Consider the following 26,046-nt stretch of genomic DNA (forward strand, 5'->3'; position numbering starts at 1 on the left):
TATTTAAAATGATTCGTTGTAACGAGAATATTTGTAGTGAATGGAAACTGTGAGTGTCAAAATCTTAAAATTGCTTATAAATGTTGCTGGACCAAGTTTCGTTATCTGATCTGAATTTTCTGAAATGTGCAAGGTAGATAGACACTGATTTTTTTTTACTTGGTAAGTTTTGCCCTAATTGCTTGAACTTTTGCAATATTAAAGCCGATTTCAATGAGTGTGTAGACAAAGGGAATATCTTTGGTTATCTCGCTTGCTGAACAGAAAAGTCATTGTTAGCTTATGTAAACTACCCTACTTTAAGAGTAGACTAGTCCGACAAATGACACATCTTTCTGTCTGTAGGACCAAGATACTTCGAAAGGAGGGTAGTATACCTCACCTAACAATGACTTCACGGTTTAGCTAACAATTAAGCTGACCAAAAATATTACCTTTGCCTACATACTCAATGGAATCGGTTGTAACTAAAAACTCGAATACATTTTAACAGACCGTGGTCATGTTTGTTGATGAATATTGTTTTTCCTAGATTCACTCTTGAAAAATCATTTGGTAACATTTGGTCAAGTAATTTCAGAAAAGATCTTTTTGTAATTGCGGACGCCAAGACAATACATGAACCTCACACGACCCCTCGACACAGGTGAGCTTATATATGATCTTATAGCGATTCGGGTTTATAACCAGTTGAAACTAGGCCAGTTTTGTGTGTGTGTAGATTTGTATTGTTTTAAAATGTTATGACCTTTTAAAGTTAAATGCAGGTGTTTAATCTAAGAATTTCTGTTTTAAACTTATATACTTGTTTTATACTCAATTGGTTGTATGAAGCTACGAGATATTTTAATGTTTGAAATTGACATATTCTAGTCTGCCCTTTCATAAAATAGTGAAATTTTTTTAGTGTTCTATCGAACTTTCGAAAAAAATACCTGATAACCGTTCAGACAAAAAAATTATGTTGAAAAAATCTTACAGATACAGCAAGTGATTCTTAATAGCTATAAGATACATTTTTCTTTTAAAATACAAGTTTTAAATCTTACGGGAAACTATTCCAAGCTTAAAACTTTCACTGTAACCTCGCTCTAACTTACCCCCCCCCCCCCAAAAAAAAAAAAAACCAAACAAACCCGCAATACTATTGTCATTTTTATAGTCAGCACTTTTAAATTGTTCACAAACAAATGTGTTTTAACCTGATAAAGACATATGATTCAAACGCTCAGAAAGTCCTTTGTTCTATATATTTGCTCTCCATTTTTATGCAAAACCTTTTACATTTTTATTTTATGGGTTATTGTTGAAAGTCGTACGATGACGTATGGTTGTTAACACATACTTCCTTTGGTTTCTTATGGAAATTTGTCCATTGACAACAAACATACCACATCATCTACTTTATATAAGTTTTGTATAAATTACAACGTATTTTGGTGATCTTGCAAAATTATCGTAATCCCGAAAATCGTAAACATATTTTCTTATCTTAAAAGGGGGCAAGAAGGGTTCCTTTAACAGGCCAATAAATAAGATTACAGTTAATTTAAAAAAAAAATATAAAAAAACAGGGGTATTTTTTTTCTCTCATAATAACAGTAAACAGATTCACAACAATGTCAATTTCAAGAAAGCTGACAACAGTTAATTAGTCAATAACAGTACAGCATCAATGATCTTGAATATATGCCACTTTTAACTAAAATATAAAGGCACAGAACCAGGACCGTTTTTCTTATCACCAGCACAGCGTCAGGACAAATCCGTCTAACGAATTTACACGACTTTTGCAATATAATATTGTTGTAATATACTTTGCATGGTACTTATGACGTATCAGAGAAAAAATTAAGCAACAAAACAGTCGTTTTATTGCCGTTCTGATACAATGTAAACAAACCCACCAGCACAGAATCAGGACCCACCAGCACCTGACAGGACCAAATCACCAGCACAGAACATTCTCTCGCAGGACAACTATATCCACCGTGATGGTCTTAGTAGTTTATTTACAGTAGTCTCTAGGGGGAACAACACGTGAAGGTTTTGAAATTTTTTACTTCTTTGCATGTAACATTCTGATCAGTACTTTGTCCCAATCCCAAATCAGACTTATTGTTTCTTGTTTTATAGTTTTAGTGTTCGAAACATGATAACCTAGTAAGATCTCACTAAACCGTATTGATATTGTTCATTGTCGAAGGCCATATATATGGTGATATATATCATTTGGATTCTAGTTGATTGATAGACAGATGTTTTATTGTTAAAATACTAGCATATTTTTTATATTATTTTATTTTCAGTTTACTACCAAATTTCTATGGTCGTTTCTTTCTTATGTATTGAGATTCTTCTTTTAACAAAATTTTTTATCATGCTTAACGATACCTGAAATCACCCACCGTTTTTGTTGGACTTGTGTTGTTCAGTCTATGTTGTGTCTTGTGTTTGTCTGTTTGTCCTCAAGTTTTCTTTTTAGCCATGGCGTTGTCGGTTTATGTTTTATCTATGAGTTTGAATGTGCCTTTTTATCTTTCGTCCCTCCCTTAAAGTAGGCTATATGTTCTCCCATTTGTAAATTTAGATCCTCCTTTAATTGTTTGGCATACGAGTTGTATTGATTAAATATCTTTTTGCAAATTAATTTAATCTTTTATATCCTTGGCTAAAAACAAATTCTGGCATGTATATATCAATTTATACTGCAATTAGCTATTTTACTATACAGATAAAGCTATACGTATAAACGTAAGCTTTATACGTCAATGACCTCGACTGACCTATAGGCCACGCCTACTTACCGGAACTACTTTTTAACAATGTCACGTCACTTCCTTGGGAATTGTGTCAACAATCGTTAAACTGTCGATAAACTGTCGGTGTTAAATAATAGAAATAATAAAAAAAATAATAATAGATTCGATAGTTTTGTTTTCTTACACCAATTATATGTTTGTTTTTATAATTTTTGACAATTTCAATGCATTCTTGAAAAGCCAACATATTCCAATGCCATAAACCCTCCCCCCAAACTTCGTCTGCTAAATTTCCAGAAAATGTCGGACGAAGTCGCAAATTTCAATCTCCTGTGGTCTCCTATGAATTTATTACAAGATGAACAAGATGTTAATCCAGATATTGATGAAGATCTGGAAAATGTCCTGATCCAAATAGATATGTTGGCTGATCAAGGAAGTACTGAAGTATGTCCTGAATACTCCCTTGAAACAAACACCACTGAAACTACAAATACATGTATTGCAACGGTTCCAACTGTTCCAGACACAACACATGAAAACATGGAACTTGAAGATAAACAGTTTGATGAAGAGTTTTTACATCTTGATGACAATGGTGTACAAAACTTTCTAGACAAACAGCAAAACAAAAACACTGCAAAGAAATCCTTTTATGATCTAGCATTGGTTACCAGGTTTCTTAAAAAGAAAAAGGAAACAAGAGAAATACAAACTATACCAGTCGTTGAGCTTGACTCGCTTCTGTCTAACTTTGTTTTAACTGTAAGAAAAAAAGATGGCCAAGAGTATGAACCGTCCACTATCCGTGGCTTCATAAGTAGTGTAGAAAGAAAACTGAGGCGCCACAAATATGGCCACTCTATCATGGGAGATGATAATGATGAGAGTTTCCATCTTACCAGAGAAACATTGAAGGCAAAGCAAAAACTATTGAAACAAAAAGGCAAGGGCAACAAACCTAAAAGGGCCCAGCCATTAACAGATGAGGAGATTGCCATGTTGTTTGACAAGAATGTTCTTGGTGACAATTCTCCAAAAGCCCTCCTCAACACAGTATGGCTGAACAATTGTGTTCAATTTGGACTGAGAGGTGTCTCAGAACATTACTCACTTCGGTATGTTTTTATATGAAATAAAATTTAAAGTTATTGTTAACACACACATTTATCTCCTAAATCTTGTCCAGTTGTTTCATAAGCAATCATATCACATCACATTTTTTTTAAAACATGCAGAAAAAAAATCAAAGGAATAAATCACATTTTATTTCTATAAAATATTTGGAAACCACAAGGATAACTTTTACTGCACATTTTCTCTAGTACAAACTAGATGGATCATTTTTACTGCTCATTTGCTCTAGAAACCACAAGGATAATTTTTACTGCACATTTTCTCTAGTAGAAACTACATGGATCATTTTACTGCACATTTGCTCCAGTAGCAACCACAATGATAATTTTTAATGCACATTTGCTCTAGAATGTAATCCAATTTTCATCAGTTGATTGATTGATTGAACGCCACTTTCCGCCCGCACAGTTATACATGTTTTGTGGTAAACAGTTACGTGTACCATATTTAGTGTACAAACTGCATCTGGTTGTCGCTTTTAATACACTGAATAATACATTTGTACATGCATAATAAATCCACTCGATGAATAAACTTAATACCAACTCATTCTTTACTATTATTATCTTCATGTATGTTTGTATCACATCTTCATCTGTTATAAACTACTGCCAGTGAAATTTTGCATCATACATTTAGTATAAAAAGTTTCTGTCACAGCTTGGAGTTTTTAATTCTATAAGTAATTCTAGCAGAATACTTGAGATCACTTGCAAATATCTATCAAATTCAGACGAATACATGTTACAACTCCTTAGTTAGTGAATGGTACATTTGTAGTGTTCAACTTCTTGCAGATAGCTATATAGCAGAACAGAATCTGAAAATATAAATAAATACAAAATTTAAATGAGACTAGCCACTTAATTAAGGTGATTGGAGTATAATTCATAATAATAAAATTAAAATACACAACAAACATGACATAAAGTGTACGATTAAATAAGACATTTTGTTTTCTTGTTAAAATAGAACATTTTGGCCCTTTATATATTTTCTATACATTGTAGAAGGCTCAAATATCAGATACATTTTTGTCAATCTACAAACAAAATTAGTCCAAATAATTATGACACCTTGGACGGCTATATAATTTTTTTGCTTTGACGTCTTCCGCCTTTCTATAGATGTATGGCGTCAAAGAAAAATATATAATAGCCTTTCAAGATGTCATAATTATTTGGACTACAGCAAAGTAATCAAAGAGCTGATAGCTCTGAAGTGGAAGAAGGTGAATAAAAGGTAACTTGAATTACCATAAAAGCAGCCCCACTTACCCAGGCTGCTTTGTTCCATTATCGTTAAAATGTATTTTTTTTCTTCAAACAAGAAAAGGTCATAAGTACATGGATTTCCCATCCGTACAATCATTTTCTATGTTCAGTTGACTATGAAAATTAGGTAAAATCTTTAATTTGGCAGTAATTAAGATCATATCAAGAGGAACACATGTGTACTAAGTTTAAAGTTGATTGGATTTCAACTTCATCAAAAACTACCTCGACCATAAACTTTATAACCAGAAGCAGGACGGACGGACAGACTAGAAAACATATTGCCCATAAATGGAGCATAAAAATAGTAAGACTTGTTACATACCTGCCAACTTTTGAAAGTTCCCATATGGGTTTTTACTGCACAACAACAAAATTAAAGGTTACAATTTTTAGCGATGTATTTTGCAAGATCTGGATTGTCTAGAAAAAGTGTCATATTTGTATGAACTTACATGACTTACATGCCTTTTCCTTAAGTCTGTTTGCATAATTCTAGTTATATATTAAATCGGTAGAAAAATTATACATGAAGCTAGCAGAAGCTAGACTATTTGCCTGGTTGCACATATTGTATGTTGACTTATAACCAATTATAAACAAATTTAATATATAAACTTCAATTTAATCCTTGAAAGGAGGTCTAAATTAATAAAATAATTTATAAATTTTAATTTTTTTATTTGTCCAAAATCATTTAAATTCATTTAATCAACATCCTTTTATGATTATTTGATTAAAATATTAATCATTTATAGTCTTTTTACCATTTACATTTTTAAAAGCAAAATAACTGAAAACAGGATAAAACAAAGGGAAGTAACAAAAAAGTATTTCAATATTCCCAATACACATCGTTTTGATAACACAACGGCAGTTAGCCGGAGGTAAACATCGTTGATTACCAGTATGTTTGACACCAAAGCTGTCAAGTGAAGCCATATAATTATACATCTTCTTTGATGTTCAGGTAAAATTTAACACAGGTGTCAATTACACCCGTACAGTAGTAAGAAATGATCAAATATGGCGTCTGAAAAATTTCATACACGGGAGTTTGTTCTCCTAAACGGGAGGTTCACATGTATGTTACGAAGGGCATCTAATTCACATGACAAAGGAAACCCATGAATAAAGATAACACTTTATATATCCTTTTTATTTATATAAAAATAAAATCTTCTTGTCTGCAGGATTGCAAATTCGTTACTTCAAGGGCGAACTTGTAAACAGGGCGAGTTGTACCGATACCAAATTCACGCATGCGTAATACAAATATCTACAGTTAAAACATCCTGTTACAAGTAAACAAATTACGTTCATGTGGATGAGATGAAACCTAATAATTTACATAAATAAAAGGGTCATATTTACGATAGTGATTGTTTTACAATCATAATTTACAAATTAAATGATTCAGATGCCCAATCATGTGTAAAAATCGGTGTCAGGAATCTAAGTTGTTTTGAAATTGTAATACACGAAATGAATGCGGCATACGGAGACTCAAAGCAAATGGTCGGCCCCTTAAGTCTTCAGAAGACTTGACGTCTTCTTCCACTAAAAACTAATTGTCTAATATCATGACATTGTTAACTGTGATTGACATAGTCCACTTGTGTAACTGTTCATAAATAAACTATTAAATTTTCAAATTGTAAAAAATATGATAACACTGTTGTTTTTTTTTCAGTTGGGGAGATGTTACTTTTAACACAGCATCTGATGGCACAAAATACCTAGAATTGAATGAAAGACAAACCAAAACTCGTACAGGGGCAAATGTCGCAGATGTTAGAGAAGTGTCCCCAAAAATATATGGAACAAATGGGGATCATGATCCAATTAAGTATTATGAAATATATAAATCCAAGAGGCCACAAAATTTCTGTGATGCAGAGGACCCATTTTACTTGGCACCGCGCACCATTTCATTGGCCGACACACGCTCCGAAATATGGTTTCTTCGCCAGAAAATAGGAGAGAGAAAAATGGGTGCAATAGTGAAATCCATGAAGATTGAAGGCGGGCTAGATGAGAACAAGCGGTTAACAAACCACAGTGCCCGAAAGTATCTCGTTCAGAAACTTAGATCAAATGAAATTCTAGCTGCGGAACCGTAGCTCTTAGGTCCTTATGTTATTTTTTGACTATTTGCGGACCATAGAGGTCCTTATGTTATTTTTTGACTATTTGCGGACCATAGATATCTATGGTCCGCAAATAGTCAAAAAATAACATAAGGACCTAAGAGCTACGGTTCCGCAGCTAATGAAATTCCTGACACGGACATTATGCAAATTTCGGGTCACAAGAATGTGAATTCCATAAACAGTTATAGTTCAATTTCAGAAAACAAACAGAGAAAAATTTCACATTTGTTAAGTAATACAAGCAGCGAGGAATCTTTAACTTGTCACACTTCCACCGGGCCAAACTTACCGTGCACATCAGCTTCAACAGTTCTCCCATCTTTGTCTCAGCCTGTCAGTCAACATAACAACCTTGATATGATGGCACCTTCTATTAGCTCTCAAACCAACATGTCGAGCCGTATTAATTCCATGTTTTATGGCGCTACTCTCCATATCAGCTCCCTCAATGTTTACATGGACAAACCGCCTCAACAGTAATGGCCGCGCGCCAAATACCGTTGGATCACAACGTGTAGTAACATTTGTCAAACTTTTGTAAATTTAAACTTTTTATGTCTTCAAACTGTTAATTTACATATTATATCTATTAAATGTCACTCTGTAATTAATCTTGTTCATTTTCTATTTCAATTTCCTAAAAATATCAATGTCTTATCGCCTGGACTTTTTAAATTACTACGCTATCAAGGGAAATACCCATAAATTGTACCCCAAAAGGGAAATTCTGAACACTTTTTCTTCTTTTTAACAATAAATATGTTACGATATTTATTTTTTATATTTTTTTATCGATTTCAGTATAAAAACAATATACGTATAGTGTCTTGAAATATGAAATTTATTTGTATTCGGCCTCATACAAATAAATTTCATATTTCAAGACACTATACGTATATTGTCTAATTATACTAAAGCTTTAAAAAGTCACTTTGCTGTTTATGATTGCAAATAACAGAACATCGGAATTAAGTCTAGACCACCGAACCTTAGTTTTGATCATCGCGTGTTGGCATCCCCATCACACTTAAGGGTCCTTACTATATATATTACATATTATACGAAGCTGTACAGAAATAAAATTTGAATATCTTATTTCTGAAATCTGTCCTAAAGGAAAAATTAATATAAATACAAATGATTACAGGAACCTCGCGGATTGTTTTTACCAAACGAGGTTATACGATATAGGTCAAAGATGAGGGGTTTACTTTGCACTCGGTAACAATAACAGTCGCAATGACCTATTAAATTACAGAACAGAAGAGGCGAAGCGAAATAGTTCCGTTTGATTTAACATACAATCCCGTTACACCAAAAAGTATCTAAGATCTTTCTCAAACCTCAGGCGCGGATCCAGAGGGGGGATTCCGGGGGTTGGAACCCCCCTTTTTTTTTGGCCGATCAATGCATTTGAATGGGAGCATATAGCTGGAACCCCCCCCCCCCTTTTACTCTGCGTTGGGAACCCCCCCCCCCCTTTTTAAAATGGCTGGATCCGCCCCTGAACCTTCTGTCTAAGATCACTGGGCCGATCTCAAAAACCTTACCATTACTATCATAGACCACAACGAGGATTGGTCAAGGGCACCAACAGACTTGCTCGGAAAATATTTGGATAATAAAGTTGAGGAGAGTTTCCCCAAGGGACATTAATGGAAAAAAATGAACATAAAATGAGTCCCTTCCATCGTTTGTTTTCAGCAACTTAAGCTTCAGTACATGACTTTTACAGTTTTGAGGAATTAATTCTTCCTCCCAAAAATCAATTGATTCGTGATAATTTGTATAACGATTAAGATTATTATTTCAGTTTTACTACCATATGCCAAGATAAGAATTATTTGATATCTTACTGATGAAGAATAGTTTCCAGAAATATTTAACATTTTTTCAGGATTTTACTAGTTTATTTATGAAGTATTCTTTTAGATAGTATTTTTTTTAATGTACTGTATCATATATAATATATATATATATATATATGATCCATTGCCCCGTAACATTTATAATTGGCTGTTATTTGTATCAGACTTTATATATTTAAGGAATGACTAATATTTTTCTGTCTATGAAGAAATAACATAAAAAATTTGGTGCACTCTCAATACCGCACGTAGCGGGATATTTAACAGTGTGCACCACATTTTTTATGTTATTTCGAATAGACAGAAAAGATATTACATTCATTTCTTATAATTAATTCTAAATTCCATTTTAAACCGTAGAAAACCACGAAGAAACGTTGATGACGTCACGGTCACATGACTAAAGTATGTGTGAATTTTTGATGAACAAATATTTTCATCTGAAGACATGTGAATTTTCGGTTGAGTCGGAATTTTTGAGGAAAATGTATTATCATCATTTGAAGGGTTTGTGCCAACGGTTATCTGAGCCCAATCATCCATTCTTTGGTTTGAGATAAATTTAACTTTAGATTCTCTTCTATTTCCTTCGTCAATTGTTGGGACTGATTTCGATATCTTATCTTCAGTTGCTGCATCATTTCTATACCAATAAAACAAAATCGATTTATTTTGAAGGAGATCAATTGAAACATTTACAGCCGATTACATTGTTAGCTGAACCGTGAAGACATTATTATGTTAGGTAAACTACCTTCCTTGAAGAGTAGACTATTCCGACAGATATTTAATCTATCTGTCTGTAAGACTAGACTACTTCGACAGGAGGGTAGTTTACCTTACCTAATAATGACTTCACGGTTCAGATAACAAGCAAGCTAACCATGGATTCTACCTTTCCTTACACACTCAATACAATCGGCTGGTAATCATAAATGATTATTACTTTATAATGAGACCCTTTTATTTTATTTCTCTGATTCGTATAAATCGAGTGAATTTGATGATGTTAATTTGTTGACGTCATATAGTGAGGAATCAATGAAGCCTACAATCCACAATACCAAATGCATATTTTCTGTGTACTTTTTTTGGTTATCATTTTGGATTGCTTATTATCAGAAATAACTAAGTAAAGAGAACATAGAATTGCAAGCGGTTTCTACTTTGGTGATTTAAATATTGAACCCAATTAGAAAATTGCACTTAACTTAATTTTAAACGAACCCAGTTCATAAGTAGAACAGTCATTAAATAAACTCATCATAGATACTAGAACTAAATTTTGTATATACGCCAGACGTGCGTTTCGTCTACAAAAGACTCATCAGTGACGCTCGAATTCAAAAAAGTTAAAAAGGCCAAATAAAGTACGAAGTTGAAGAACATTGAGGACCAAAATTCCTAAAAGTTCTGCCAAATTCAGCTAAGGTCATCTATGCCTGAATATTTGGCAAAAGCATGCAAATCATTGAACAAGCATGAAAATAATATAACGTACAGTTCATAACACAAATATTATGCGGTTTACTTAGCTTCTCTGTCATTTGGTTTCTGGTGGAGAGTTAATTGTCTCTTTTGCAATTATTCCACATCTTCTTACTATCATATATACGTTGTGTTCCATGTGCATTATAATGAGAATGATTGCAAATGAGACAACACTCGAGCAGAGGCAAAATGACGCAAATGTTGGCAAATATACGACCTTCAACAATGAATGAATCTAATGGATGTAAAAAAGGATACTAGTATAGATAAGCTTGACGAATGAAAACGTGCAGAGCTGCCAAGTATTGACAATTGAAGAAAAGAGAAAACCAGGTGGTGAAAAATAGCACAGATTCGCTGTATGTCATTGATATGTGTAGGAACAGATTTGAAAGACCCCCATCTTTAATAAGCTCAGAGATATTCCAAGCAAAATGATTAATTTACAAGAAATTAATTGGAGACATTCCAAACACTGACTTTTTAAAACTGATATCACGCAGTATTTTGAGTCAACAAATGTATCCTGTTGAACTGTTTGGTAAAAATCTCTAGACGATATGACCAACTATACATGTATTATAATGAAGGAGATATTATTGAATATGGTATGAACAAGGGGACTGCTGTTGTTAGTACCGGTTTCTTGAGAAAAGGTGTAGTGATACAATTCAATTAGTGTCCAAGACGAGGCACTTATACACAGTCAAGGATGAAATAACAGACGCCAGATACAAATTACACAATACAAAAATACAAAATTAAAAAAAAAAACGGATGTAAGGACTAGAGTGATGTGTATGTGATATCTACAATCGGGACATAATAGCCACTAAACAATTTTAAAACTGATGATTATCCGATCAATTATGTCTTACCGTAAACCAACACAAAGCATAGTTATTGAACGTCAAACGGACGGAGATCGTTGCATATGTTTGGAAATAAATTAATTTTTAAACGTTATGATCGTTATGGGGTATTTGTTTCACACTTCTCGAAACCAGAATCATGTACTCATTTTCGCAAATCAATGTGGCCTACTTAAAAAGACATGCTTTGTCACATGATTTGAGCGATACTACAGGTGAAATATGTGGATCAGGAACTCATTACCCTTCCGTATCACCTGAGATCAGCCTGGGTTTTTGATGGGTTCATATTGCTCAGTTGCAATTGGGGTTTTCTATGTTTTGTTTTATATTATGTTGTTTGTCACTCGATTGTCTTTAGTTTTTTTGTCGCGACATGTTCTGTTTGGCTCTTGTTATGAATTTGAAGGGTCCTTTGCTATTTTCGTCTCTTTCTCGTCGTAATTTTATCATTTTCATTGAAAACAGCAGTATTTTATTGAAATAAAGAATTTTGCTAGAAATGCTACGGTTCCGTAACATTGAAAGGGTAGGGGGTGAGGTGGGGGAAGGGACACATGATACGTTATCGTTACTGTTATATTCCCCAGTGAGGAATATTGCCCATGACATTAAGTTATGAAAAACAAGGTACTTTTTAGTTTCATCTTTCTTTGGTTTCTTTTCAGGTGAAGGTTGATGTGTCACAGCTGCTGGTGCAGGTCTTTCTGAGAGAGAGAAAAAGTTTATTAAACATAAACATATTGCATCAAATATAATGAAACGGTAACTTTTATATATTTTATAGAGACGAACCTTGCACCAACTTTTTCTGAGGTTTTTATGTTCCAGTCACTGCAAGCAGGGGACGATGACTACAAAAAAAGTGCATCAATGCAGACTGAATTGACAATAGCTATAAGAAGATGTGGTATGAGTGTCAATGAAACAACTCTCCATTCAAGTCACAATTTTTAAACAGAATCTTAAAGATCAAAGTACGGTCTTCAACATGGAGCATTGGCTCACACCAAACAGTAAACTATAAAGGTCCCACAAAATGACAAGTGTAAAACCTTTCAAACGAGAAAACCAACGGTCTAATCTATATAAAAGCGAGTAACACTTATGAACCACATACATAAACGACAAATACTGAACATATAGTTCTTTTAGGTACAATATATATCTTAAATACTACATTTTGACAAATTATTAAAAAACTACATTTTGATTGTTAACAACGAAGTTGTGGTTTTTATATCCTTACATATATGACGTTTACATTTTGACAAATTATTAAAAAAATCTATGAATTTTAATCAAGACGCCCCAGTCACCTGCACTCCTTTTAATTGATTTTCATAGTTCGTCTTCTAACTTTGTATTGTTACACCACTGTCCGAGGTTGCAAACTAGTTTACTCCCATCATATTATGTATGCGCATGTCCCAAATCAGAAGCCAGAAGTGTATTTCTGTCATGTTTTGTAATTTGCATATTGTTTTGTTAAAACTTAGGTTATAAGTTAGCCAAATTGAATTGTTTCATATTTTCATGTCGGAGCCTTTTATTGTTATATCTGACAAAACGATTCAGTTGCATATAATTGCTTTCATCCACTTCATTTGAATTTTGGTGGATAGTTGTATTTTGGTGGCATACAAAACATTTTATTTTTATACTGATCATCTAATTGTTAAAACTTTCTTGAGCAAGGAAAAAATACTAATTTATCGAAAGGGACAAACTGTAACACAAATAATTAAAACATTTCAAATAATGAGTAAACTACATTAACAATATGCTAATGCTCTTTGACCATTCGTGAATTAATGCGTTGTTCCTTCGCTCGCTGAATATTTCGCGATATTAAAGTTATTGCAATAGTTGAACTATATGTATAAAGACAGTAAAAAAAAAATCAAAATGAAGTTTTGTTTATGTTAAATCCTAAAGCATACATAATTGAACGTAGTTAGAGTACTTACTAAGTATTGTTGGTTTTACTTTAACCTCTACATTAACATCACCCCTTTTCAAACTCTGATAGTATAGTTTTTCTTTTGCAAGTAAGAGAGGAGGTCCATTTACCCTATCTTCGTTGTTCACAAACTTTTCTCGTATTTCATTGGAGCAAGATAGAGAGTAGATTACAATTGTTCTGCTCAAAAACTTTGCCATGGTTTCAACAACTTCTCTGTCCTTTTCAATAGTTGTTAAGTGTGTGTCCCAACTTTCATTGGCTAAATTGATAGATTTTTTCTTTTGCTTTAATAAAAATACTATTTGTTTGTATATTACGTGCATGTGTATCAATCTTTAACCTAGTGTGTAAATAGCAGAAACGAAAATCCATCTTGATTTGAAAAAAATAAATAACTGGCAATAACATCTCAATTTGATAACACTTGTAGCCCATGTGACCGTTTCTTATGTTATTATGTTATAGATAAAGCATAGGTTAAGGTTTTCTTTGATTGATAACACATCGGGGATATCAGGAATGTTCAAATGACCGATCGTAGGAATGTCTTTATATGGGGAATTCGGACATACCAAGATGCTCTAAAGTGCTCTAAAGAGCAAGCAAAGCTTTAAAACATAACTATAGGCATAATGACATGTATGTCACTTGAAAGATTATCTAAAGGTAATAGTTCAAATATAAACTGTATTATTTAGAATGATATACAAAAAATAGATATGAGAAAGCGCAAGTATTTCCCCACCCTTCCCCTATCCCGGATCCAATCTAAAAACGGTTCTATTACAATATTTCCTCTTTTTTTTTTATAAAAATACTACTACAGGTTTCACCCTATTTCAATCCTTTGTTCATTAAATGATCTAAATACCTGTTAGGTTATACGATATATGTCCTAAGGGAAAAGCTACTGAGCATTTGTTTACATAACAAAGTCTTATTTAGACAATACAATTACGTGTTATAACTCTTGGAATGAATTGGAATACTAAAGAAAATGAGAACAAGAGTTTATTAAAACTTTGCAATGCTACTTAGACAACTTCTGTTAAGATTTTTAAGTATGAGCTTATTGAGAACCCCATAAAACCCCGATTGAATGATGTGCATTGTTGCTAATTCATCTGTTATTTTTAAAAAAAATTTTTGTCACAATCGTCGTTGACAACACAACACAAAGAGGTAAAAATAACAAAATAGGATTAGTATTTAGGCGTATTTTTTGGCAAGGAATCGAACCAAATAAAACAATATGAAGCAACACAATCTGTAGCATATTTTTCCGGAATGAATTATGTAAGAAATGTGTGCACTTGTCAACCAAATACAAAAAGATAAAATGGGAAGAAAATATTATAACATTACATCAAACTTATCTCTCATTTGTAGAATAATAATTTGCCGAAGTTGTAAATGATCCAATTTAGGCAATCCAATACGACTCATCTGATCGCTACATGCTCGGCAAAATGAGTATTCATCATTTGTATCTTCGCAGCAGGAGTATAATCCGTTTTCTAGCAACTGACGATTTAGATGTTCAATTGCTGTTTGCTGAACATTGGTATTTGAAACTTGTAAAAACAAAAAACACAATACGTTATAAATTTTATATCAAAAGCGCTTTACACGAATTCATATCCACCAGGAACGCTCAAAGCCGAATATTTCTGACGTAAAGACCCTATGAGTTAATCAATATAAATTTAAAAACACACACACACATCTTTAATGGCTTGACAATAGTATCGTACCAATATCCGTTCTGAATAAGTCTGTTTAAACAAGTTTAGGGGTTGATTAGCTTTTGACGTGAATGACGACATTTTTGTTCTTTGAATAAACTTATACCATACAAGATAAATGGGATGTGAAAACCCTGAATGTTTAAGATGTATGATGTCCTTGCATACTCAATTAAAATTACAAAAAATCTTAATTAAATTACAAGCTATGCAGAGTTTATCGAATCAAAACAAAAAGTATAAGTGATACATCCAGTTTGATATAATTCATTACATGAACTCCTTTAATCTTTAGGTGGTATAAGGAGACATAAATTTGCCCCATCAGGCATATCTTAAAAAACAACAAAAAAACAAACGTAAAAAACAACATACCTGAATAGGCTTGTGATTCATATTCATCATCCTGTAACGGTCAAAACTAAATTAATATACGTTTGGCTTAAATTGCAATTTGACCGGTTATGATGCAGACAACACGTTACTGGAAGTACAGGGAAAGAGAAATACAAGTTAAATTCAATAATATTGCCCTGGACTCTTTATCTTTCGATGGTACTTTTGTAACATTGATTTGTTGTGACACTGTTGTTTTTTTTTGGAGAACCTACAAGTTATGCAGACCAAGTTCAAGTTAGTTTTCAGCTTTTTTTCACGTATCTTCGCGTTATTTGAACTACGAAGATGAATCTCTGAATGTTCCATCATCAACTTCCCATATAAACTTTCTGGTCTTCTCTTATGTCAGACAGGGATTTATTTGTCTTGTTCATAACCGATTAATCATGCGAGTAGTTGCTGCATTAGATGATTTAAAAAATGGATTTTTTATCTAAAAATGAATATAAATATATTTTTTTTTAATTTTCATTGTTCAAGCTCTTTTGTGGTTTACTATTTAATTTCTATAAACGAGTTAATTGTTTATTTGCACATCTAGATATTTTAATTTGTTTATATTTACCTTTATTCAAAACCTGGGAAGCTCATACTTACAGAATTAGAAGATTCTGGCTCAAGTTTATACGCTACATACACAATTCATCCCTTGTATGTTTCCTTTGATACATTTCCAATTTCGAATGATTGATTACGCATTCTTTCGTCCGGTTTGATTAATGCGAAATATTGAATCAAAGCTTGCTCCAGGGCAAGAGCATAATTTTGCTGATTCATTGCGATTGTTTTCTTATCCATTTGAATTGCCCTCTTGTTGCATTCTTTGATATTTTGCGGAATCAGATCCCTTTCAATGCATGCTAACACAATTAAACCGTCAAAATCATTTTGTTTGTAAAATTGCCATCTCCCATTTATTCCTCCTCCAAGAGACCACGAAGTCGGTTTCATAGGGTTAAAGATAGCCCCCAGTTTTTGTTTTACAAATGTTTTACCAATTGTATAATCGGTCACTTTTCGTGTAGTCTGTATTTGCAAATCACTAAAAGAATCTAATATTTTTAGTTTTAGACTTTTCAAAGCATCCAAAAAAGAAACTGCATGCCTATGTTGATTCAATTCGTCATGATCACATAATTCGAACAAGGCTGCAAGGTTGTACGAGTAGCCTTGATGGCCGCGGCAAAGGTCGTCAAACTCTGTAAATCCACGGACTGATCCAGTTGCTGACATGATTTAAGTTCTATAATATATTTTAAAAAGATATAAAATGTATAATTAGTTATCAAAGATACCAGGATTCTTATTTAGTACGCCAGATGCGCGTTTTGTCTACATCATAACATAATTTCATTAAAGATATTTCGTGCAACTAAAACCTTCAACACGCATGACCACAAATTAAGAAACCAACATCTGTTTACCGATTTACAGCATTTAAATCAAACCTATATATGATTTGCTGTTGCCTTTATTGATACCGATGTGTTTTCTTCAGCGTACACTGATCCTGTTGCAGGCTTTGGTGCAGCTCTCAAATATTTTTATCGAGAAAAATTGAAAACAAAATATCACTCTTCCCTATGATAACTCTTCAATTTAAGACAAGAATCTGTAAATAAATGTCACCCGTTTCAATTTAACCTGTATATAATTCGATACCAAAATAAAGGCAACAGTAGTATACCGCTGTTCAAACTCATAAATCCATGGACAAAAAACAAAATCGGGGTAACAAACTAAAACAGAGGGAAACGCATAAAATATAATAAAATTTAAAATACAAAATTCTTGCTGCTTCGAAAAACAAAACATGACATTTAAACATTGCTTAGTTTCAAGCATATTTCTATTGTGGCATAATATGCTGACCAGTTATATTAGTGTAACGACCGACACAAAATAAGCTTTACTGGATGTGTAATTTTTTACCAAGATCTGATTTTACAAAACATCACATATAATATTCTGAACACATTCTGTTATATTTTTTTTTGTGGCCAACAGTAATTGGATAAACTAAATAAGAAAAGGTGCTCACGAAATTTCAATAGAGAATATTAACCCCTTCTTCGAAGAATGGAATATATATGCCATTTGTTTAGGGACCTTTTGCCGTTTTGAATTTTTCTCGGAGTTCAGTATTTTGTGATTTTCCTTCTTATATATAAAGTAACTGAGACAAATACAGGAATTGTTAATCCGAAAGGAATATGATTTGAGCAGATTTAAGAAAAGTAAAATACTTGTATCCAATAAATGAAAGAACAATATTAGGTTTAAATACATTGCAGCAGTTTTCACATAACATATCAAAGTTTACGTGGGGGCCTCGGTGGCCGAATGGTATAAGTAGTTACTACTGTAATCACTAGCCAGTCAACACTAAGGTTGTGAGTTCGAACCCCGCTCGTGCGGGTGCACTTGACTGCAATCTTATTTGACTAGGATTGACAGTTTTCCTATCGAAGGTCGGTTGTTTTCTCCGGACACTCCTGCTTCCTCTGCCATTAAAACTGGCCTGCTTAAAAAAACACAAAAAATCAATCAATCAATCAAAGTTCACGTCCTTGTCGCGCAAAACAACAACAATAACATCAGAAATGATTTTGTAAAGATTGAGAGTCAAACGAGTTCTTTAAAAATTAAAACAAAACCAAATATCAGACAAAAAAACCAGAAGATGAACAGTGCAAATACGGAAAAAGGAAAAAGAATTTCCTGAAAAGCTTCGATGAATTATGATAGTTTTTATGCATGTACTGTAACTGTCAAATTATGAATATATAAATATTACACCTAATTCTAAAGTAAAAATATTTTTTTCTGATAATGGATATCCCATCACTCTGACGAGTATTTGTGTTTATTGCTAAGAGACACAGTTAAAAATACATACCATTTAGTGGGAGATATTATTGACATAATTGTGCAAATCGTGATACAAGCATAAAATTTGGTATATGGGTGGAGTAAATTATAATTAAAAAGATTCTGCTGCTGGCCATAAAAAAAAATAAAAAAATTTCAAGATGGCCACCGCTCATTTCGCCAATGGCGTCATATCCAATTGGTTACATTTCGTAAATCTTTTGAAAGCTGTGTAATAGGTATAATCCAATGTAAGTTCTGATGAAACTTAAATAACAGTTCCTAAAGTACGAAAAACCAATTCCTACATGAAGAAAAAAGTGACTTCCGGTCCTAAAATGGCGGCAAGACATGGAAAATGTCAATTTTATCATTTTTATCATCTTAACAATAAATATCACTGACTTTGTTTAGTTCAAATGCATATATATATCTGATATCTGACAGTTACCAATACACAAACCTGTACACGGAAGACCAGAACGGTAGCATTTAGTTACCAACACAGCTGAATTTCTTGCATCCGCATTCAAAAAAATCATGACACGAGGATCCGCAGCTACCAAAGAAGTCCATTTTGGTTTTCAATTGTCATTATTTATTTTTACTTTAACCGAACTCCTGTGTTCATGACTTGGTACATGAACCTGTCGCATGCATAAATCCGGAGGAGCCCAAACATGCCCACCTTGATATGCTTCTCTTTTGATGTGCTCCAGAAGATTACAATCGTTTGCAAGGAAGCAGCGGCCTTATGATGCTATTCCGCCTACCAAAGGTAATGATAATGATTTTGTGGTACATTTCCGTACATGATGCAAACACATACTTCTATGATGTCCATGTCTGTGTCTTCATACAAAATCGGGCAAAAACGTCCGTTTCATCTGAGAATACTTCCAATGTCTGCAAACTGACTTCTTCACTTTACGATGAAGCCGACACAGTGCCACACCCACTAAATGCAAGGAAGAATGGAAAAGCTGCTACATGAAATGTACAGGAAACCCTCGAAAGTCTTTATTCCTTCCAAAACCTATCCACAACTTGTCCACACCTAATCTTGCGATAACTGCAATTCCTAATACTACTACATCTATGTCAGTACTAATTAAAATTACTTTTTACAACCATTTTCAGTAGCATGCTTAACATGGACATTCATTCGTGTATCTGCTTTTTCATGGTTACAAGGGGATAGCTGGACAGTATCCGTATTGAATTTGCAAAGACTGTATCACCTTGAGTAGCATAAGCATTTTCATTAGTGTATAAAGAAGCAATTCTGTCGGCAAGAATATAAACAATTCCGTTTTGTTGTCATCTTCACAGAAAAAAATACTCCAAACCCTGGCGTTCTACCAGAACCAACAACTTTCCATCTAGCACCAGTACTTTGCCTTTTGTTTTCGTCCCAGTCTTTAAATAATTAATTTAGTAAACATCAAATCGATGTCTACTCTTGGAATCTTATTTAAGGGGAAGATTTTATGTAAGGTAGTATGATATCATTTGCATAATCATCAAATATGTTTTACCCAAGTGGTGGCAATAAATTAACCATTGCTGCCCCAACGATAAATGCCTCAGAATTTGGATCAGTTGATGGCAAATCGCAAGTATACCCATTTGCTGCTGTTTAATACCACAGAGGAGCAGTTTGGTTTTCATGGCTAAATAAGAAATTAAAAGTCTAGAAAAGAGATTGCAATCAGTGTTCAGGTTCTCTAGCTTTGTTTTTTTTTTTACAAAAAAGTTTCCAGTTTCATTTTTTCGGGTTTTATATGGAAAAGTTCTTGTTCATCTGGTAAAAAAAAGTAGATTATCATTCGTTTCGCATTTGCTTCAACCGATCGTACTGTTTGGACCCAATATCTTGGAGTTTATATACATATCTTACCTACTTCTGAATCAACAATTTCCTTAAAAGAGTAAATGTTGTACAAATCTGACGACTCTTCTAGAAATGGATTTCCAAACTCATTACTTAAGAAAATCTTTAAAGTTTTTCGAAGAAATCTTCTTCTGTTTTCGTAGAGTCTTCATGACGTCGTTCGTCTGTTGTAGAATGACCCAAACCACTAAATCATTCATATTCATCTACCAGTCTACTGACTTCTGGTCCAGCTACCATCCATCGTCTCGAAGGGATCTTATATTAAACGTATGGTACCAACATCGCCGTTCACGACTCATTATTATGTGTTTGTGCCTGAACAATTGTAATATAAGAAATAAACTTGCTGGTCTTACGTACAGAAAAAAAATACCATTTGCAAATTTCATTGACACCTGTGGGTGATTGTGAAGGGAAGCGATATCTTGGAGATGGATCGGTAACCATCGAGCAAAATCTACACGATCAGTACCAAGATTGGCATCATGCTTGGTATGAACTGTTTGTAAAGTACGATATCTGACTCGTGAAATAAGCGTACTACAGAGGGCACACTAAGTTCTTATATAAGTTCTCATAATTGAACGCCAGAAATGAAACTGTGGTCGATCTGACTCTCTTTCCTTACACCTGTTGATCACATACTTGAACGTCACAGAGTCATGCACTATATTTTCTGTGTTTACGCTTTCATAACGGCTGACATTATCAATTCAAGCAAACCACATGCAGTTATCTGATGCGCGTGTCTATTCCTAATTACATTTGAACATACATGGAAAGCATCTGCAATTCTAGGTGTTGCAATATCGGCTTCAGTGAGTGCACATGTCCATCCACTATCACGCAATATATCACTCAGAATTTTAAACAAGCCATTTTAATGTACAATCCACCAAACATGACGATAAACTTACGTTCTCCGTACAAACTGTCCGTACAACTGAGATTGCTTAGCCAATACCAAAGGGTTTATCTGCAGCTATAATTGATGTTTGCCCGATATTTAGAAAGTTAACCATCTTTTCACCTTATCCATCGAATGCTTGATTATTGCAACTGAAAGGGCGTGTTTTCAAATAGTTGCATCAAAGAAGTAACACTCTATACTCAAACAGAAGAGCCTAGATGCTTAGAGGAATGAATGACGACCAAGATATGATGAAGAAATTCAAATCATCATCTGTTAGAAGAACTACGATTTCCATCAGTGTGCCCTTGTAGTGCGTGTAATTCGTTCTTTATTTATAAATAGTTGTTAAATAAATAAATTGTTAAACGCATGTGTATCCTAACCTTAAAAAACGTCATCAACAAAATTCATAACATCATTAAAAATTCAAAAGCGCTAAGCATATAATAAATAGTTCAAATGTTTGTGTGTGAATTTTGTATCATTTTCACACATGCGCAAACCCAGAACATGTCAAATATTCATTTCTAGTATATATGTCACATGTTAAGAAGGTATCCACCAAACCTGATAATATTTTTTACTCAAAAAAGGTAAAAGTAAACGTTTTCCAGAACAATAAGTATTTCAATCTGGAAAAAAACAGCCATTTTAGAAAAGATGGTGGCCATCTTGAAAAAATAAAATTTTCTTATGGCCAGCAGTTTTTTCTTAAAAAGTATATGATAATGATGCTTCTTGCTAACTTTCATGCTTGCATCATCATTTGCACAATTCCCTCGATTTTCCTTGCTAATATCTTCCACTAATTCCTCGATTTAAATGATTTTGTCAATAAAAAAAATACATCATTACATCAAATATGTGAAAAGCTGGCATATTCTATAGCTAGTGACCACAACATATATTTGACAAACATAAAGAACGCATTCAAAATTCTAAGGTACCTTAATTTTTAATTGTCTGAATAGAATTTTATTTGATGGTCATCTGGGTTTTGTTCATACATTGTTGTCAATAATTTGAAACACTATTCGACTGTCAAACAAGTGAGAGGTTAAGCCAGCGATTAAACCAATTTTAATCCACCATTTTCCAAAGAGGGAAATGCCTGTACCACGTCAGGAATATTGAAGCTATTTTCCATTCATTTGATGTGTTTTAGCTTGTGATTTTGACATTTTCAATCTTCCTTGGAGTTAGGTATTTTTGTTTTTTTACTTTTCAATATTGTTTACTTTTTTTCTTATGAACCGTTATCTGAAATCTTCGTTTATTCATCAATTGGTTGCTTTCGTGTTGCTTAATGTAGGTCATTGGTATACGTTTCCCGAGATAGAATTTTCTTATTATTTGCCAAAATGAACATTTTACTTACGCTCTTTTCAAAAATATAATAGAAAGGATGGGTCAAGCTAAACGTTGTTGAAAATTGCCTAAATTTGCTCGTTGTTGAAGACCGTACTTTGACCTATAATATTTAACATTTACAAATTGTGACTTGAATGGAGAGTTTTCACATTGGCACTCATGCCATATCTTATATCTTATATCTATTTTAAGAAAACATGCTGAAGAGTGTTTTTTATGATTTCCATTGTACTTGCCTCACGACGTATCGCACTGGGAGGAATACAGTTTGTTTAAGCTCGCAAGCTTTTTTAAAATTCTATCTCAGCTCTGATTTTTCAATTTGAACAACATACTTATTGCATGTCTTGCTACGTGTAGCTATAATTTTCTTTTACTGATAGTTTGAAAAGTACAAAGCCTCATTTTATACAAGAATGTACAGGAAATGTTGAAACATTGTTTTATCTTCAGTATTGTAGCTGCTCGGATTCGAATTACAAATTTCTCAATAATGTATTTCAATGTATCTGTTTTCATATTTAAAAAAAATGATTTCACGCTTATATAATTTAAGAACACACGCTATGTCTCAAGTATAGCAAACAAAAATTCACAACCAATTGCAACTGAAATATAAAATGAGAATAAACATACCAAAGTTGTCTTTTTTCGTCCCTTGGTCGAACCAGTAAATAATATTTGATATAATTGATAGTCACTCAAATGTCAATCATAGTCTATGTGTAAAATTTGACACAACAGGAAAATAGGTAAGTATGATAGTTATTTATGTTAGATAACGGGGATAATTATTTGAACAATATGGTTTAACGTATGTTGATTATCGGCTGTTGTAAGATACTAACGAAATTTGATATTGATATCTGTAAGCAAATTTAAACCCTGAAAATTTAAATCAACATTTCACGATGGTGATTATGACAGCTATTAGTTAAATTTTTAAATTGATTGGAAGTGAAAAATTATTCTGTTTAAGTTATTTGAGTCAATGGGTGGAAATATAACATTGACAAACAATAAGTTTTCTCTTTTATCCATATATATTGATATAAATAATACATAAACAGAAATCTGAAGTCATAACAGGCTTGTTTGAGTTTTGATGCCATGAACAGTTACAACTATATACAAAAAGTTACGACAACAGGTTCTGTTTTTCTTTCTTTACTGTATGTTTTTTTTTCTTTTTCGGAAATAATATTCTTAAGACATAGTTTTATGGTGTTCATAATACAGAAACTCTGTAATTAGATAATTGAATATTGTTTTCATTGTAATAAATATTGATTTTGTTATCGGGTAGATTAAAATCCTACAAAATATTATAGTAACATACATATGTTTCACAGTTCTCCAATTTCTTTATACCTATATTTTAGATTGAATCTAAGGAATGAGAATGTTGAATTTGTTCTGATAGATATTTTCGTTATACATATATTAATTATTTTGTTGTTATTTGCTCTGAACTGTCTCTTATGCAAAAAGCTTCATGTTTCAGTTATATATCGAATTTCCGTCCTTCTGCTTACAAAACATACGTGTAGTATTTATTGAATATTTTCTTTCTCTCCATCTGCGTATCTGACTTGGACTTCCAATAAAGCACCTTGTATATTTGATAAAATACTACAAACATCACTGTTTAATTGAGAAAACTACATCATGATGTCTGCAGCACTACTTCCGATGGAAACTAATTTTGAAATGCTCAAGTTAGACGTTAATTTTACGAATGCAAATTTTTGCTTGAATTGAAGTATAAATAGGACATTAGAACATGAGACTCATTTAAGGTAGCACAATACAAAGATGTTTTTACTTCCAATCTCCAACATTTGAAAAGCTGTTATTTTCTTATTACTGCATATATCTTTATAAAAGAAGTATAAAAGAAGTATATATAGATAGATAAAAGATTAATCTTTCAAATGAATGCAATACTTTTGTTATGCAATCATTATGTAATCAATTATTATGCAATTAATGGCAAAATCTTGGTCAGTTCACATAAATGAATTTGGCTCTGACAAACTACACAAGAAATTTTATAGTAATCTTAACACAGCAGGAGCTACAAAAGGGTGTCTCTAATTATCGCTATAGTATTCCATTCTCTCATCAATCTGTAATTAGTGTAAACATCCTTACCACATAAAAGTAGAGATTGTTTTGTTAGGTGTAAAATTTGATCTATACATTCTATCCACAATATGAGACACCCTTTTGTAGATAATTGCTCTAGGAACAAAATATAATAAAATCAACCCTCTTGGGGTATCCATGAAGAAGCTAGTTTGAATCGAAAGTTGAAATTTCTTGTAAAATATGGTAGACACAATTAAAATTATAATGGATTATATAAATGTTGTAAAATATTAACATTGCATTAATTTGAAAGAGTTATCTGTTAGCTAAAAATACCAGTTTTATAAATTTCCAAGGATTATAAAGAAAGTTGCAGCATTTTAAAACTGGGGAGACAGAGGTATAAAATCTTTGTATTGTGCTACCTTAAATTGTTCGTTTTACCCAAACATAAATATGGTAAAATACTATTATGCTGGAAGCTTGGGTAAAGTCATATGTCATTATTGTATTTATCCCATTCTGCAACAAAACCCTGCTAAAAAAGGATGTTGGATTGTTTTGGATGTTATAATACTAAACCACAAAAGAATGAGGGACATTGGGCTTGAACGTACACTTTTTTTAAAAATATGTATTTTAACAGCTATCCCGAGTTACCTTCTTTGTATTTTTCTGGGTGACAAATTCGCTATGTAATGACTGAAAATATGAATTTCTTCTTGTTTGTCTAAGTGAGCAAGATATAATTTTGTTCAGAATCTGCTTCAGAAAAGCACGTCAGTTATGATTTTGAATTTGAGCAACTGCAAAAGGTTTGTTCCGATTTTTATCGTCACAAGAACAAATTATAACACATGTATAGCAAAAAAGACTCTTGAAATACATGTAATGTAGTGTACAAGAATAACATACAATTGTTGAAATTTGTTCGCTTTCATTCATTTATATTGCATGCAAATAAAATGCATAACATCATAGTTATGAGTTGACTTTTAACTGAAAAGGTACATAGGAGCAATAATAAAAGAGGGGCGAAAGATACCAGAAGAACAGTCAAACTCATAAATCGAAAATAAACTGACAACGCCATGGCTAAAAATGAAAAAGGCAAACAGACATATCATAGTACACAAGAAACAACATAGTATAATCCGGAAAAAATAAATAAAAATACGTGATCGCCATTGCTAATATTGACAAATAAACAAACAAAGTTCACAGCTAGGATTACAC

At 32.8% G+C, this 26,046-nt stretch overlaps 1 protein-coding gene and 1 long non-coding RNA gene across 2 annotated transcripts; one reads left to right on the forward strand and one right to left on the reverse strand.

Moving 5' to 3' along the window:
- The first annotated feature begins 3,062 nt into the window (after window positions 1-3,062).
- Window positions 3,063-3,896, forward strand: LOC139497627 (uncharacterized protein KIAA1958 homolog). The gene has a single exon (XM_071285858.1). It carries the CDS (start codon window positions 3,063-3,065, stop codon window positions 3,894-3,896), a length of 834 nt encoding a protein of 277 aa, XP_071141959.1.
- Window positions 3,897-9,616: 5,720 nt separating this feature from the next.
- On the reverse strand, window positions 9,617-14,611 carry LOC139498505 (uncharacterized). The gene is made up of 3 exons (XR_011657950.1): window positions 13,528-14,611; window positions 12,192-12,264; window positions 9,617-9,837 (listed from the first exon to the last, which is right to left on the reverse strand). It is a non-coding gene; the product is annotated as an uncharacterized lncRNA (long non-coding RNA).
- Between the last annotated feature and the right edge of the window lie 11,435 nt (window positions 14,612-26,046).

This window comes from Mytilus edulis, chromosome 12 (assembly GCF_963676685.1).
Source record: "Mytilus edulis chromosome 12, xbMytEdul2.2, whole genome shotgun sequence".
NCBI lineage: Eukaryota > Metazoa > Mollusca > Bivalvia > Mytilida > Mytilidae > Mytilus > Mytilus edulis.